The sequence below is a fragment of the Lytechinus pictus genome, chromosome 16 (genome assembly GCF_037042905.1).
Source record: "Lytechinus pictus isolate F3 Inbred chromosome 16, Lp3.0, whole genome shotgun sequence".
Lineage (NCBI taxonomy): Eukaryota > Metazoa > Echinodermata > Echinoidea > Temnopleuroida > Toxopneustidae > Lytechinus > Lytechinus pictus.
In genome coordinates this window covers 9,473,276-9,491,084 of record NC_087260.1, presented here as the reverse complement: position 1 = coordinate 9,491,084, position 17,809 = coordinate 9,473,276, and the positions used below count along the sequence as shown (strand labels likewise).

Sequence of the window (17,809 nt, the reverse complement as noted above, 5' to 3'; positions counted from 1 at the left end):
TTGCAAGTTGTGGACTGATAATGATACAAAAGAAAATTTTTCTTTATCAATCTTGGAAACAATTTTGAGCACAGTTTTGGAGAGAACTAAGAAATTTGACTTGGACAGGAATACAGCTTGTCAAAAATAATAACACACAATTTAAACGAAAGAACAATTTTAATGTTACTAGGGCATTTTGCGAGAAATGTTATACTCAATCACACGTCCCAAATCAAGGGTAAGTCCTTTGATTAAACATGTAGTTGAATTGCGATTGCAACTCGACCTTATTACGCTTGAATTTAAGACTTACGCTTGATTTGCAATTGAACATAAGTTTCTTGCAGTGCCCCATAATTATGTTTTGTTATCAGATATTTAACGTGCTGATTTTTCTCGAAAGGTATAATATATTTGTCCTTTTAAACGGTATTTGAATATGGGTACGCCTTTTATTTGTTTTCCACAATATTTATTGCATGTATGAACAGAACAGTCAGTCCGCAAGCCCCTGTGTTAATGAGCAAATGAGCAAGATTTATCCAAGTCCTCTCGTGGCTGAATTCATGTCCCTGCAAAATCTCGTGAATTGTGAGACTTTCTTTCTCAAAGAATTTAACCACTTTCTCCTTGAGTAATATTGATTATTTTTGTACCATGGGCAAGAGTAAATGTTACCCTTTTATATTGGTCATTTCTTTTGAATGAAATATTTTGATAAATAAGTGAATTTTTTACCTGAAAAGATGCATCAAACAGAATTTTCTTCCTCTGTTTTCACTTGCAAATTGTGCAACATTTTGTGTTTTAGGCACCAACATTATTTATATCATCAGAAAACTTAAACTCTATACTTTCTTACAATGTCACTCTTGATATGTGGCATCTTTTAGATGGGTCAGCAGCCAGTTATCAAGATGCAAGACAAGATTTCTGAAATTTCTGAGTAACATAAATTCCAGAGTTCTGATTGGCTGAATACTGTTTTCAAAACAAACAGGCACGGGTAATTTGAAGAGATTACCACATGGTGAGTGTGACCTTGCAGAGGCCCAGTGTGGGGAACATTGGAATTTGCTTGGGTGTGTGGTCTGTATGACCAATCAGAGCGCAGTATTCTTGTTTTTGAGCTGCAAAATGTACTTGGCCTATGAAAAGCTGGCTGCTGACCCATCTAAAATACATCTTCTTATAAAAATTATATCATATTAAAGCTTAGATCTTCAGCTTTATCATGATTTAAAAATCATTTGTGCCCAAACAGAAATTAAGTGTGAAAACAACAACTTTTGTTGCATGAAAAAAATATTTTGTTTCATGTTTTAGATCAAAAGTTTTTCCTATATTACAACATTTTTTTAAAAATCCAAACACATGACCTAAAAGAATGATTCTTCTTCTTTACAAAGATACCAAAAACATGAAATTTGGTCAATATTTAGAGCAGCAATGGCCGAATAAAAAGAGGTGTTTTGGTTCGCACCAAGCTCATTAACTATGCAAAAACCCTCTTGTCATGAATATCACTTGGATAAAAGAAGCTACTTTTTCAGGGCTTGCGGACTGACTGAGAAGTGAAATATTTATTGTGAAGCACTGTGAATGTTGTGTGCTGTTGTGTGATGGTTCATCATTTTTGTTATAAGACTGAAAGCCTGGTGGATGTGAGGAAGTGGCCTGGATGAAAGAAAAGTGAACATGTGTCCAATTACTGATTTGCATATTCTAAGACAATTTTGTTTCTGGATAAATTTTGCTATGCATTCCCTACATTAAGAGTAAAGGAGAAGTCCACGCAATCAAAAATTCATTTGAATTTAAAGAAAAATAACAAGATATTGCAGGAAATTTCATAAAAACTTTGATTCAAATTTATATAATTACTATTTTAACAGTTCCGTAAATATAACCTATTGTGATCAGATGAAGAGTTTCCTATCGTCAAATCTGCAAAGAATAAAAAACAAAATGCCACAAAAAATAGAAACGAATGTGATGTGAGTGACAACTCTAATTTGCATATCATTGTTTTGTGTACATGTATATGACTGTTTTGAGTAAAAACAACAAGGGAAATTACTCTATTCAAATAATTTTTAGTTGATGTGGACTTGACTTTAAACTCTACCCCTCCCATCCCAAATAAGAGTAGAAATAATCTAATCAAGAACTTGAAAATCAAAAGCAGCAATTAAGAAGCAAGATTTGATAAATACAGGTCTGAATAGAATTTCACAAGAAAATAAAAAGAGAAAAAAAGATGGGTAGGGACGGGGAAGGAATAAAAAAAAAATACCCAGAAAAAAAAATCAGAGTTTCGAACCAGGGTCCTCGCACATGACAAAACAATGGCCAACGCATTTGGCCACAGACCATCGCCCTATTGGGAAGGCATTTTTAAGATATATGAAAGAAAGTCCGCTCGCCGCTGTTTCCTAATAATGCTTCGGCAATTCAACTGCAATTTCAGTCATTTCGCGATGGATATTGCCGTGTTTTTTTTGTGGTTCCTGACTTTGCTACTTAATGAAATTTCATAATTTTTGTTCAGTCATAAAGAAGAATGTCTATGCTTTATATTGATTATAACATTAATGTGATGCAAGTGTGATTTCTACGTGAAAATATGCTTTGTTTATTCACATATATTTCTTGAAAAAAAAAAAATTAAAAGCTAAATATCGGTTACCAAAATACGTTAAATGTGCACTTTTTTTCACTGTTCAGTAAATTCAAACTTTTATCTATATAACAAGACCAATCTTAAGAGGAATAAAAAATTCTAAGAGCAAAAAACGCTGATTGGAAAGATCGTCTCCAATGGGCTGCTGTCAGCTCAGCTGCTCATTGTGTGACGTCACTCAGCTGGAGCTCGCAAGAGGACCGGTGGAAGGCAGAAATATGGCATGAAAATAAATCATTTTTGAGAGCTGATTTCTGCAATCTCTGATCACTATTTTGAAAAGTGAAGTTATATATCTGATTAGTAATACTTCCCCTTTACAATGATGACCACATAAAGTCATTATAAAATACTTTTGATTCTTCGGATGTATACTTTAAGCTTAATAGGCAGAAATGTGCAGTTTGACTCCGTTCGATAAAGAGCTACTTGCTCTATTTCAAGTACTTGGGTCTTGATCAAAACTTTGGAATTAATGAACATAGTTTCTACTGATTTGATTATTCATTCTTGCAAAAGAAAACACTAGATATTTGTGAGTTGATATCATTACCAATGATTATCCATACTGAAAGTGGTAGAATTGTTTGAGAAATATAATATTTTTTAAAATATTAATTCAGGGAATTCTAAGCAATTTAATCATGATAACCTTGGAGTTATGATTATCTTATGGTTATGATTGTTGCTTTCTTTAATTATAGCTGGTCCGACTCATTTGATCCTCATCGAGTCTGGGATTTTGAATAATGTAGAAGCTGCTACTCCTTTGTGGTATCCTGGGTGATGTAGGTGGTGTGTAACCACCAGTAGCCTCTGACTTTGGGTAGGCATTAATTACATATTTTTGTGTATAAATGATTCATTTTAATAGAATATCGTGATGTATACAGTGTACGATACATTCTTATGCCATCTAACTAAATATGAGTAATATGCCGATTACAACTACTAAATAGTCTTGAGATAGCTACAAGCTGTTTTTGAGGAATGCATGTATTTTATCATTTCAGTAAATGATAGAGATAAATACACCCCACTTTCAATATCAATTATATTTTGCCATGTATTCAATATCTGCAGTCTATTATGTACATTGTGTGATGCAAGTGCTAATAACATGTATTTGAAATGGTGTTATTAATAATCTTATTTCATTTCTGTCATTGCAGGGTTGTTGTTTTTCCTTTCGTTTTGTTGGTTTTGGTAAACCTCAATAAAGTCAAAGAAGCTCAGATCTGGTGATCCGCAGCATCTGTAAAGTTTGATCTGTTCCCTTAAAGGGATGGTCCGGGCTGAAAATATTTATATCTGAATACATAGAGTAGAATTCACTGAGCAAAATGCCGGAAATTTCATCAAAATCGGATAACAAATAATAAGGTTATTGAAGTTTAAAGTTTAGCAATATTTTGTGAAAACAGTCGTCATGAATATTCATTAGGTGGGCTGATGATGTCACATCTCCACTTTCCGTTTTCTTATGTTATTACATAAAATCATAATTTTTTCATTATTTCATACTTGTGTGAATAATATGTCTCCCTTATAATGAAATAAGTTGCAGCAATAAATATCTAATGCACTAAATCAGTTGTCATTCCAATTTTTCTACTTCTTGGAGGAAAAAATTTGAATAAACCTCATTTCATATAAAAAAAATACAAAAGAACAAGTGGAGATGTGACATCATCAGCCCACCTAATGAATATTCATGACGACTGCTTTCCCCAAATTTTGCTAAACTTAAAAATTCAATAACTTTGTTATTTGTTATCCGATTTTTATGAAATTTTTGGCATTTTGCTCAGTGAATTCTACTCTATTTATTAAGCTATAAATACTTTCAGCCCGGACCATCCCTTTAATTGGCGAATCCAACCCACCCCCCCGACATTAAGTACCAGAGGCCTGTAACACCAAGCTTAGCAATGATCGTAGAACATTTTTCTACAATTGATTGCGTTGACTACAATGTACATTCAATCATGAAAATCAAGCGTACAATCAATCGCTACCCTTCAGTCAGACCGCAGGTCCCTATGCTAATGAGCAAAAAGGCCAGATTCATCCAAATCATCTCGTGGCTGAATCCTCCTCCTTGCAAAATCTCGTGATTCGTGAGATTTTCTTTCTCTAAGAATTTACCTGTTTTAATCTCAAGTTAAATTAAATATTATTGCACCATCAGATAGAGTAAATGTTACTCTTTCATATTAGTCATTTATTTTGTATACTATATTTCGTTAAAAAAGTAAATTTCTGGCCTGAAAATGTGCCTCAAAACTGAATTTTCTTCCTCTGTTTTCTTTTGCAAATTGTGCAAAACTTTTTATTTTGAGCCTCAATGAAATCTATATCACCATAAAGCTGAACTTCTGTACTTTCTCACAATGCCACTCTTGATATGCGGCACCTTTTAATCGGGTCAAGATCACACTTTTCCCACCAAGGTACAAGACGAGATTTCTGAAATTTTGTACTTGCATGAAATCCAGAGTTCTGATTGGCTGGATAAGGTTCACAGAACAACAGGCGCGGGGTATTTGAGGAGATTACCACATGGGAAGTGTGACCTTCCCATGAACACAGGCACTGGAACCGTTGGAATTTGCCACTGTGTGGTCTCTTTGACCAATCAGAGTGCAGTATTCTTGTTTTCAAGCTGCTTTATGTACTTGGCAAATAAAAAGTGTGATCTTGACCCGATTAAACCAATTCTTATTTTGAAACCTATATCATTTTAAAGCATACATATTCAGCTTTATCATGATTTAAAAATCATTTGGGCTCAAACAAAAATAAAGTGTGAAAATAGCAGCTTTTGTCAGGTGAAAATAATTATTTTGTAGCATATTTTAGATCAAAATTTTAACCTATATTACAAAATCTTTGAATAAATTCAAACACATGACCTGAAAGAATGATTCTTCTTCTTTACAATGACACCAAATTCATGAAATTCGATGCACAATTAGAGCAGCAATGACCGAATGAAAAGAGGTGTTTTGGTCCGCATCAGGCTCATTAAATATGCAAAACATCTCAAGTCATGAATATCACTTGGATGAAAGAAGCCACTTTCTTGGGACCTGCCGTCTGACTGCCTTTGTGTTACGGATTTACACAAACAAGTGGAACGCCTCTGGCAGTCTCGCCAGCATTACGCAAGACATTGAAAACAGCTATTAAATAATTATTCACAAAGAAAACACTCATATGATAATAACATATTATGTCCATTGACCAAACATGACCTTTGACCATGATCATGTGACCTAAAACATGTGCAAAACAATAATCCATATATATGTCTATGTTTCAAGAACTACATGTGTAGATCCGTAAACTTTCTAAGTTATGATGCCAATTCAACAAATACCCCCAATACTGCCAAAGTTCATTGACCCTAAATGACCTTTGATATTGGTCATGTGACCAGAAACAAGCACAATATATTCAGGGATACATGGTTACTCTTATGTCCAAAAGTTACATGAACTAGATCTATAAACTTTAAAGTTATGACAATTCCACAAATACCCCTAACATTATCAAAATTTGTTGACCCTAAATGATCTTTGACCTTAGTCATGTGACCTCAAACTCGCACAGGATGTTCAAGGATACTTAATTGCTCTTTTGTCTAAGTTTCATGAACTAGAATCATAAAATGTCGCAGTTATGACAATTCCACAAAAAACCCCAACATGCATGGTCAAAGTTAGTTGACCCAAAGTGACTTTTGACCTTGGCCATGTGACCTGAAACTCAGGCACGATCTTCAATGATACACTGTCACCCTTATGTCCAAGGTTCATGAACTAGGTGCATATACTTATGACATTTCAAAAACTTAACCTTGGTTAAGATTTCGATATTGATTCCCCCAACATGGTCTAAGTTCATTGACCTAAATGACCTTTGACATTGGTCATGTGACATGAAACTCGGGCAGGATATTCGGTAATACTTGATAATCTTTATGGCCAAGTTTCATGAACTAAAACTTAGCATTGGTTAAGATTTCAACGTGGAAAAGTGGTGTCTATAGTCTCGCTCTGCTATGCAGGCGAGACAAAAATGAACAAATTGGATAGTTGCAAAAAAATGAAATTGTTAAACATCTACATGTATCAGATTTTATATGTTGATACCACAACATGGTAAAAGTTCATTGTTCCTTAATTGCCTGTGATCTTGGGATCTGAAACTCATTTTTGCTCGTCTGAAAAATAGGTTGGAAGTGATCATTCCGATAGCAGCCATTTTCTCCATTTCGGGAGCTCTTTTTAAATGCTACTTTTTTGGTATTTTGAGGAATACCTGTTCAATTATTAATGAATTATTACTTTTTGTTTAATATTGTATGATTTTTTAAGTTATTTTTTTCATGCTTAGAATCTTGAATGTGGGTGTGACTATGAGTTGGTCTTGGATATAAATGAATTCAATATCTAATTTCTACTCCGTCTATTCCAGTACAATACCCTGTACTTGGCCATGTACATGTAATAAAGGCCCACATACCCTAACTTTCCCTGAAGTTCTTTGAAAACGCAGATCTCCATGAAAATTGCATTTCTCTATGGGGGAGTCTAAATTTGGTCAGAATGTATTCAATAATAACTTAAATATACATATGACAATGAAGAAATCATAAAACTTTATTGGCAGTTTTGAATAATATACCCGAAATGTAAACTCTGTCTGAAACAGAAAATCACAGTCATTGAGGCCTTTACGGAGCGATTTGTCCCCCAGAGCTCTGGCAGAGAGACAGAGCTCAGACTGGCTAGCTAGTACAAGCGCCAATGCGTGCGTGAGCCTGCCTTGTAAAATAGATGGAGCTTTGTTTGATGATTTATTGTCTGATATTTACCTCATCCCCTAGAAAATAAAACCAAATGATTTTTAAGTTATAATTTATTAATAGGCCGTTTTGAAAAGCAAAGCCGAATGACAACTCACCAATGCTAGGTTACTAGACTATAGGATTTATTTCCTGTGTAATTCAAATTGTTTTATCACAGAATTGTGATATCTGTAGGGGAAACATGTGCATTAGAAATTGCACATGGTGGTAGTCATATTGGACCCCTATACATGCAACTGTTTCCCGACCATTGCGTTGATTTTTTTTCCATACCTGGTACCAAGGGTATGGAAATACGTGGTACAGAAAAAAGACGCAACTTCGGAATTTGAAACTGCGCTCCTCCTATTTTCAAGGCTTATTCATGATTTTGAGTGTGGATTTTTGATGATTTTTAAATGGTAAGCGGAGCTCGATCACTATTTCTAACGGAAAATCATTGAACTTTAAAAAAAAAAAATTTTCCATGACTTTTCATGACTTTTCAATGAAAAAAAAAAAGATTTTCCATGACTTTCAAGGCCTGAAACACAAAAAAGTGTAATTCCATGACCCGTACGAACCCTGATAGTCCAAAGTCACGCATTCCTCCAATCCAATGTTTGCCCCTGGTTTGCCGCTGGGGTTTGCAACTCTGTTCCAAATGAAGCTGTCTCGAAGTTCTGGATCAGCAAATCCTCCAACACCTGACATAATGAACAAGATAAAATATTGTTGCATCATAAAAGATAAGTTCAAAGGAAACTCTTTCAATTAAATTACGTGTGACCTCCTTTTTCTGAGTTGAATTTTTTCCCCCCCCCAAAAAAAAATAAAATTATGAGTTCCCAAAAGATTGTACTTGGGCATAGTTGTGTATTCCGAGTGGTTGATGTTGAGGATTTGTATGGTGGAGGTGAGCAGAACAAGAGGATTAAACAAGTAGAATGCTTCTGGCGGTCTCACCTGCATCATGCGATTCAATATAGCAGCAGTGCTGACTTTGAAAACTACTATCAAATAATTATTCACAAAAAAGACCATTCATATAATGATACAATACTACGTTTATTGACATTTGACCTTGATCATGTGACCTAAAACTTGTCGGTGAAACTTGATTACCCCTATATCCACATTTTGTACACAATATCTATAAACTTTGAAAGTTATGACAGCAATCTAATAATTACCTCTAAAATGGCCTTTGACTTTGGTCATGTGACCTGAAACTCGGAAGAAACGTTCAAAGATACTTGATTACTCTTATGTCCAAGTTTCATGAATCAGATCCATAAACTTTCAAAGTTATGATGGTAATTCAACAGATACTCCCTCCCCCACATGGCCAAAGTTCATTGACCTTTGTCATGTGATGTGAAACTGATGACATTTCAAAAACTTAACCTTAGGTTAAGATTTTTATGCTGATTCCCCCAACATGGTCTAAGTTCATTGACCCTAAATGACCTTTGACCTTAGTCATGTGACCTGAAACTCAGGCAGGATGTTCAGTAAAAATACTTGATTAACCTTATGGCCAAGTTTCATTCTAGGTCCATATACTTTCTAAGTTATGCTGTCATTTCAAAAACTTAACCTTAGGTTAAGATTTGGTGGTGTTGACGCTGCCGCCGTCAGAAAAGCGGCGCCTATAGTCTCACTCTGCTATGCAGGTGAGACAAAAATGACAAACAGGGGGGGGGGGGGTATGTTACACAAAGATGAAAGTGTGTTTGAAAGTTATCAAATTCACATTTGCTTGCCCTATATATCGGATCACGGCATTGGTCAGATCAAGCTCAGATGATGTATGTCATTGCTTATTAATTAGTGTCCACACTAAAGCATGACTTTCATGATTTTCACACTTGACTCTTTGCGAAACAGCCCAACCCCCCCCCCCCTATTTTGCTTGGAAAAGCACAAGAAATCTGACAAAAACAAGTTTATTTTGCCTATTAATATTGTTTGCCAATTATACATTCTCTTCAAGAAAAATATAATAATAATATATGCAATTTGTTAGGCACCATATCCACATTGTAAGAGATGCTGAAGGCGCACAAGTGAAGGGGGTGGGGGGGGGTGCAAACAAAATTACAAGTAAGAGAAAATCATTGATAAATTGAGTTAATGGCATATGATACATACTTATGCATACAAACACTTGTGTGGTAATTTTGTTGAATTCTGTTTGAAAGAATTCAAAGATTTTTACAACACAACTGACAATGACATAGACATTTGTCTTATATATTTTAGGGGAGGCATATTTGCCATCCCCCAGACATCTTCGCTGTTAATCAAATGATCTGGATGAAAATCGGCATGCACGTTAGCCAAGACACAATCTGTAAAATTTGTCACTAATTGTTCCAAAATTACCTCGGTAAAGAATAAGCATTAAATGTGAACCTGAATTCACCTTTTTGAGTGATTTTGGGTCTGATATCCACCTATGAGATGTTGCAGAATTTGGTACGGCGTACCTGGGGGTCGCAAATTTGGTCTCAAAAGTCGCAAGACGTGAAAGAAAAAGATTGTGATAGGGCGCGGTGCCAGCTTCTCGCAATACAAATTGTTCAAGAAAATTGTCTGAATCAGCCCCCCCCCCCCCCCCCCCGGAGCTAGATAGGATTAAACCTTATTGTATACTTATAAGCAAGATAGTAATGCCTGATTTTATACCTTATACACAATTGTTTTTTATCAGTACAAGAAGAAATAATGAGACACATACTGATTACATCTACAATTATGAAGAAATTGCTTTGGATTTGTACATATAATCACATTTTGAGCGATTTTGGATTGGAAATGCATATAGAAACTGTTGAACAATTTCAGGCCGTCACAAATTTAGATAATTTTTGAAAATGACAAGTTTAGAAACTTACAAGTCAGTACGCGGGGTGGTTACAAGATTTCGCAGGGGGCAGGACTAAATAGGCCACCCCCGGCTATATAGGATTAAACCTTGATGTATACTTACATGCAAGAAAGCAATGCCCGATTGCCAGATACCCCTTACGATCCCACTCATGGAAGTTGAGCATATCAGCTTTCCAGTCATCCACCATGGCAGGTCCGTTACCTTCACTAACGGCTTGACGTCTGATAAGATGACATAGACCTTCATACATCAGAGCCTTGGTGTGGTTCAGCACATGGTCATCATTTTCAGCTCCAAGCGCACATTCCTCAGAACAGTACCATGTTTCTGGATATAGAATAGAGAGAGACGAGAATTGAGAATCTGATATTATTGATATCATTTGAGTAGACTCCTTCATACTTAAGAGACTTAGTGTGGTTCAGCACATTGAAGTGCCTAGCTAAAAGCCAGGGTAATAATACCCAAGTCCTTGGAAGCGCCCAAAGATGTTAAACGGTCCATGATAATATACACTGTATGCAAAAGATACTAGATTAGTACAGCATGTCCCACAAAAATGCTAAGGCACTCTGAGTATAATTTGAAAATCACATAATAATAATGTATATAATTTCCTACTTGTAAGTAAGCATTTATTTCATGTAACTGGCTTAAATTTTATGCGATATGGTCCATTAAACATAGAGACACCTGCCTTCTTTTTGCACCCATAAGAGAACCTCTCAATCCAAGCTTTGTATTACGGACATTCCACAGCTATATGAAATCCATGTCATTTTCACAAAATTTTGCAGAGTTATTTTACCACCGAAATATTCCAAATATGCAAAAAGTAACATGGGTTCATCTGCTTGATTTTTTGCTACCAAGCTTGGAAGTTTACCCATTTGAAAGGTCTCGAGAAATACACAAGATAGTTTTGCATTTTTAGACCCAACAAAATCACAACGTTGAGTTTAAACTTCTAATACTCAGTAAAAATCCACCCAAATTTTACACAATAGTTAAGAATTATATACTGAAGATAAATAATCCACTCATATTGCTATCCGTTTGATCTTTGAAGAGAACAACACCTTCAATTTTGAAGATGAGGTGTGAAAGACGACAAACACATATAAAAAAAATTTGAAATTTCTAGAACAGTATGTAAAGCCAGGTCAGCTACCACAAATTAAGTTATCTAGTCAAGTGGTACAAATTATATCTTTTCTTCAGAGGTGGGTAAATGATTAGGTCATCCCAAAGTCCCGAACAAAAGAAAACACTTGCAGATTTATGGCTGTGGTTGAACATGAATATATATTATTTGCGCCACTTGATAGATAACAAAGCTTGAAACTAGGATGAAGAGGGTTCCTGATGTTTTACTAGTATGATGGTCATATCTTTTTATTAGATGGTATTACATAAAATTTCATCCAGTTGTAGAAATTACTTGTAGTTTACTGGAATAAAGAATATAAACAATGATGATTTGTAATTTTAGTTTGTACCCATCTAGAGTGCCATTAGCATTTTTGTGGGACACGCTGTGTAATTATTATTATAATTATATTACATGGTAATGGAACATCCGTGCTAGTAGACACACAATCTTGGTGGTACCACACATAATTCTTACACTGCTCCGCTAGGTGACACTGGACCATATAAGAACTACAGCATATTATGACTATTACCTGATAAGGGAGCATCCGTAATAGTAGACACACAATCTTGGTGGTACCACACATACTTCTTACACTGCTCCGCTAGGTGGCACTGGACCATATAAGAACTACAGCATATTATGACTATTACCTGATAAGGGAGCATCCGTAATAGTAGACACACAATCTTGGTGGTACCACACATACTTCTTACACTGCTCCGCTAGGTGGCACTGGACCATATAAGAACTACAGCATATTATGACTATTACCTGGTAAGGGAGCATCCGTGCTAGTAGACACACAATCTTGGTGGTACCACACATACTTCTTACACTGCTCTGCTAGGTGGCACTGGACCATATAAGAACTACAGCATATTATGACTATTACCTGGTAAGGGAGCATCCGTGCTCGTAGACACACAATCTTGGTGGTACCACACATAATTCTTACACTGCTCCGCTAGGTGGCACTGGACCATATAAGAACTACAGCATATTATGACTATTACCTGGTAAGGGAGCATCCGTGCTCGTAGACACACAATCTTGGTGGTACCACACATACTTCTTACACTGCTCCGCTAGGTGACACTGGACCATATAAGAACTACAGCATATTATGACTATTACCTGGTAAGGGAGCATCCGTGCTCGTAGACACACAATCTTGGTGGTACCACACATACTTCTTACACTGCTCCGCTAGGTGACACTGGACCATATAAGAACTACAGTATATTATGACTATTACCTGGTAAGGGAGCATCCGTGCTCGTAGACACACAATCTTGGTGGTACCACACATACTTCTTACACTGCTCCGCTAGGTGACACTGGACCATATAAGAACGACAGTATATTATGACTATTACCTGGTAATAGAGCATCCGTGCTAGTAGACACACAATCTTGGTGGTACCACACTTACTTCTTACACTGCTCCGCTAGGTGACACTTGACCATATAAGAACTACAGTATATTATGACTATTACCTGGTAATGGAGCATCCGTGCTAGTAGACACACAATCTTGGTGGTACCACACTTACTTCTTACACTGCTCCGCTAGGTGACACTTGACCATATAAGAACTACAGTATATTATGACTATTACCTGGTAAGGGAGCATCCGTGCTAGTAGACACACAATCTTGGTGGTACCACACATACTTCTTACACTGCTCTGCTAGGTGGCACTGGACCATATAAGAACTACAGTATATTATGACTATTACCTGGTAACGGAGCATCCGTGCTAGTAGACACACAATCTTGGTGGTACCATACATACTTCTTACACTGCTCCCCTAGGTGGCACTGGACCATATAAGAACTACAGTATATTATGACTATTACCTGGTAAGGGAGCATCCGTGCTAGTAGACACACAATCTTGGTGGTACCACACATACTTCTTACACTGCTCCGCTAGTGGCACTGGACCATATAAGAACTACAGTATATTATGACTATTACCTGGTAAGGGAGCATCCGTGCTAGTAGACACACAATCTTGGTGGTACCACACATACTTCTTACACTGATCCGCTAGGTGACACTGGACCATATTAACCCCTGCCGGTTGCTTCATGTGACAGAAGCAGTAGATGTAGGATCCACTGTTTTCGCATTCCTTGGAGCAGTACCAGTCATCTTCCGAGTTCGGAGCCTTGTCCAGTCCCACACATTCTAAGTGGAACCAGGCATGCTCACAAGTTTTGGCGTGGCACAAGACCATGTCATCGGACTTCCCTGTTCATAGAAGTACACATTATGAAACAAACAATTAAAGGGGAATCCAGCCCAAATGAAAACTTGTTTTAAATTAAAGGGGAAAAAAATCAGACGAGTTGATAGGTGAAAGTTTGAAAAATATCAAACAATAAGAAATTTATGAATTCTTAAAAGTTGTAAATATTGGTAATCACTATACCCATGGTGACTTCACATGGGCCGCATTATGTGATGTCATTGTGATGTATGGCAAGGACTACTCTTCCATGTACTCCAATGCATGAAATGGCTAAAATTTAATATTTTCAAAAGTTTTACTTTCAAATTATATTTTTCATTCATGAGGACATAAAACAATATACTACCTGGGTTATATCTAGATTGCTGCCCCAGGGAATTGGGTACTTAGGAGAAAACCACAAATCCCTGATAATAAAGTACCTGACCGGCAGGAAACTTGTCCTTGCCCCTTGTCATAATTTACATATTGATACCCAGTTGCCAATTTGAAATTAGGGATCTTAAGTTTAAAACAGCCATAACTTTCTTATTGCTCGTCCGATTTCTTTCAAACTTTCACAATTCTGTTTCATTTATTTTTCTCCTGTCCAACATCAAATTTTCTGACCAAAGCTAGATTCCCCTAAAGAGCAAATTCGAACAGACACCCTTGCACATCACCATCTCAACTATCCCATGATGCAACATTCTACGCACTGTGTGCGCGCATTGTGGTCTAGTGATTCTCCCTTTTCAAAAACAGGGTCGTGGGTTCAAATCCAAGCCGCCACGGCGTGTTTTCCTTCAGTAACAAATTTATCCAAACTGTGCTGCACTTGACCCAGGTGAGGTGAACGGGTACCCGGCAGGATTAATTCCTTGCATGCACTAAGCACCAGTGATGGTAGCTCAAGCTAAAGCCAGGGTAATAATAGCAAGCGCTTCGTATCCTCAGGCAGAAAGCACTGTAGAAATCCAGCTATTATTATCATTATTTGGCATAATCTACAAAACTATATGATCTGATTCTGCGGAAAATCTCACTGCTAATTAATTATGCTAATTTATACGTAAAATCACATATTTGCTCTAATTGAGTAGAAAATACCCCTAAAATGGAAGTTTTTGGTTCACAGACTCTTTACAGGAATCTGATCAAATGTACTTTAAAAAAAATTTCAACATCACTTCTATTTTCTTATATATTTCATTGTTTCCTAAGTTTCTTATGATAGACTTTTTTTTTAAATTGTTTTTTCAATAGAAATTATCCGGGACTTTATTTTGACCATAATGAAGATGAAATTAATTGATTTTGAGAAATAGTAAAACGAAAAATAATGAAACATTTATAAATTCTGGATAAAAACATTATTTGTATTGGAACTGTACACGAATTCACGTTTTTGAGGAATTTTGGGTCTGCATGCACTTATGAAATATTGCGCAATTTCGGAACTGTGTACCAGGGGATCGCAATTTTTATCTTGAAGGTTGCGTCAGACTATAAAGTAAAAAAGTTTTTGATACATTTTGTTGCGCAAAGTATTTCTATTTCCTTTATACTTCATTTTTCCTTTCTCTTAACCCCTTAGAGGCAATTTGTGGTATATCAAATTATTATTATTATAATTTTGCACGGTGGATTATTGCGAAAATGTTGAGGGGGGTGGCTAAATCTAAACCACCCCTAGTCTTTTTAGGGTTAAGTCATTGCCAGTATCATTACCGTATCATGGCGAACATTATATTTCAAGAATAGCAATTTATGACACACAATTAATGAGGGTCCACAAAGTGTTGATCAGTATTCTACCTTGTTAGCGTAAAACTATTATCATATTCCATTGGCTCAAATCCTGGGACATATGTATACATGTATCATCCCTCCAAAACTTTAAATATAAATCAGTGCCATCCATTGCCCCCCCCCCCCCAAAGTTCTCTGTACATAATATGGCAATTTGGCCTTTAAAAAAGTACGATATATAAAATTAGCTTAACATTTATAATAATATTTCTTCTTCTTAAACTATCTGTCAAAACTACATCATTTTAAAGTTCAGGATGTGCTGTTTTTTAGCATAATAAAATCTAACACCATTCATTTTGGACAACTCATTATCGGTTTTGGGGCTGCAGGGGTCACATATAAACATGCATGCACAATCTTGAATTACCATGAGTGTTGCAATAGCAGTATCGAAGAACATTTTCCTCAACGTCTTTCAGTTTCTCGTCAAATGATGCGGCAGCCACTTGTACATCTCCTCTATCTGGAGGAAACCAGCAGAAGTCCACCACTCTATGTGCAAGGTTAGTCAACCACTGGAATTGCCGTCTTACATGCGACTTCTGGCGAGGACATCCTTCCGGTTGATCTTCAAGTGACGTCATTCCACACAGTTTCATCGCACACATCAGGATGTGTGCTTCTGTCACAAACTGTAGAGGAAAAAGCACATTTGAGAAACAAAATGGAGCTCACTTGAATGGCCGACTCATTCATTTTCAAATGATATCACTCTACAGAATTTCATCGCACACAATAGGATGTGTGATTCTCTAACATCTTAAAGCAATGGAAAACTTGAGAAACCTAAAGGAGCTGCTCTGCTACATTTCCCTATCTTGGAAACCTCTCAAGTTCATCTTCAAATTTTGTCACTCCACAAAATTTCATTGCACACAATAGGATGTGTGGTTCTGTCACAAACTATAGAAGCAAAAGAAAATTAGACAAGCATAACAGCACAGTTTTCTCAATTTTTCTGTTTTTATAAAACCATAAATCATAAGGGTGAATTTCCCCCTTCGATAGCATCTATTTTAATTCAAGGATACATCATTATTTTACCGATTTTTGTCAATTTTGTAGAATTCCCATTAAAAAAAAGTAGCTATGAATGCAATACATGTCTTCATATCTTATGATGAAAATATACCGATCTTTTACCATGGAATATCATTAGCATAATAATTAGAATGCGTCTTTTGGATAATTCAGGATACACATGTGACCTGACACCCTAAAAACAATAATAAACCACTGAAATCAATGTCGAGAGATTTTTCCTGAGCTTGAAAAAACACTTTGTAAGCTTTATAATGATGTAAAACTTGTTGAAATTGCTCCACAATAACCCTCACCAATAATAAGCCAGTTCGTAGTTCCTTTCTGCGCATGATCAAAAGATTCTATGCATGATCAGAGGAAGGTCATTTGTACAAAAGTGACATGGTGGTTTAAAATCTACAGCCCCCATCACACTTATTCAGAATCAAGCAGAATTGGCCTGAATGAAAGGACTATTGTTTGACCACCAGTTGGTCATTTAAATCTACTTCGAACACCGTTCGAAAATATCTCTCGAATGTTTTGAACATGACCAAAACCTTCGGGACGGCCAAAAGAAATGACAAAAATATTTCGAATGCACTCAGAATGCAGTCAGGATATTTAGAATGCCCCTAGAATGTCCAAGAACGTAGCACGAATTATCAATCTGACTCCATTGCGGTTCATTTTGACTAGTATATGATGATACACGTGGTCAATTTACTGAATTTCAACTCCAGTTTGGTGAATTCATAAGTTCCTCCCAAAAATTTCTAGATTTTTTCAATATTTTTTTCTTTCCAGCTTCTGCTTGATTCCTGCTGATTCCGAATAAGTGTGATGGGGGCTTAATGAGATAAGCACCAACTTTGATGTCTTGATCATTCATATATTCTTTTGAATAGTGGTTTTCATTTACACCCACAAAAAACAACAATGAGTCCACGAACGACTGGTATTTCACAGTTTGCCAAGTACATTGTGCACCATGCTATGATATGCATTCAAAGTAGGAATGCACCAAATACCTTCATAAAGTGTTCATTGGTATGCTATTTTAGTCACCTGGGGCGGTATTCTGAAAACGTTCTTATCTCAATTTTGTTCTTATCTACGTCACGATCTCAAATTGGTATTCTGAAAACGTTCTTATCTTTTTC

At 36.2% G+C, this 17,809-nt stretch overlaps 1 protein-coding gene across 1 annotated transcript in view; it reads right to left on the bottom strand.

Moving 5' to 3' along the window:
- Window positions 1-7,057: 7,057 nt before the first annotated feature.
- LOC135156975 (uncharacterized) overlaps window positions 7,058-17,809 on the bottom strand; it is a 41,107-nt gene continuing 30,355 nt past the window's right edge. Inside the window, exons 8-11 of the mRNA XM_064111203.1 lie at window positions 15,991-16,255; window positions 13,553-13,828; window positions 10,516-10,743; window positions 7,058-8,227 (exon numbers count right to left, since the gene is read on the bottom strand). Coding sequence (XP_063967273.1) covers window positions 8,058-8,227; window positions 10,516-10,743; window positions 13,553-13,828; window positions 15,991-16,255 — 939 coding nt within the window. The 3' untranslated portion in view covers window positions 7,058-8,057. The remainder of the gene's footprint in view (window positions 8,228-10,515; window positions 10,744-13,552; window positions 13,829-15,990; window positions 16,256-17,809) is intronic.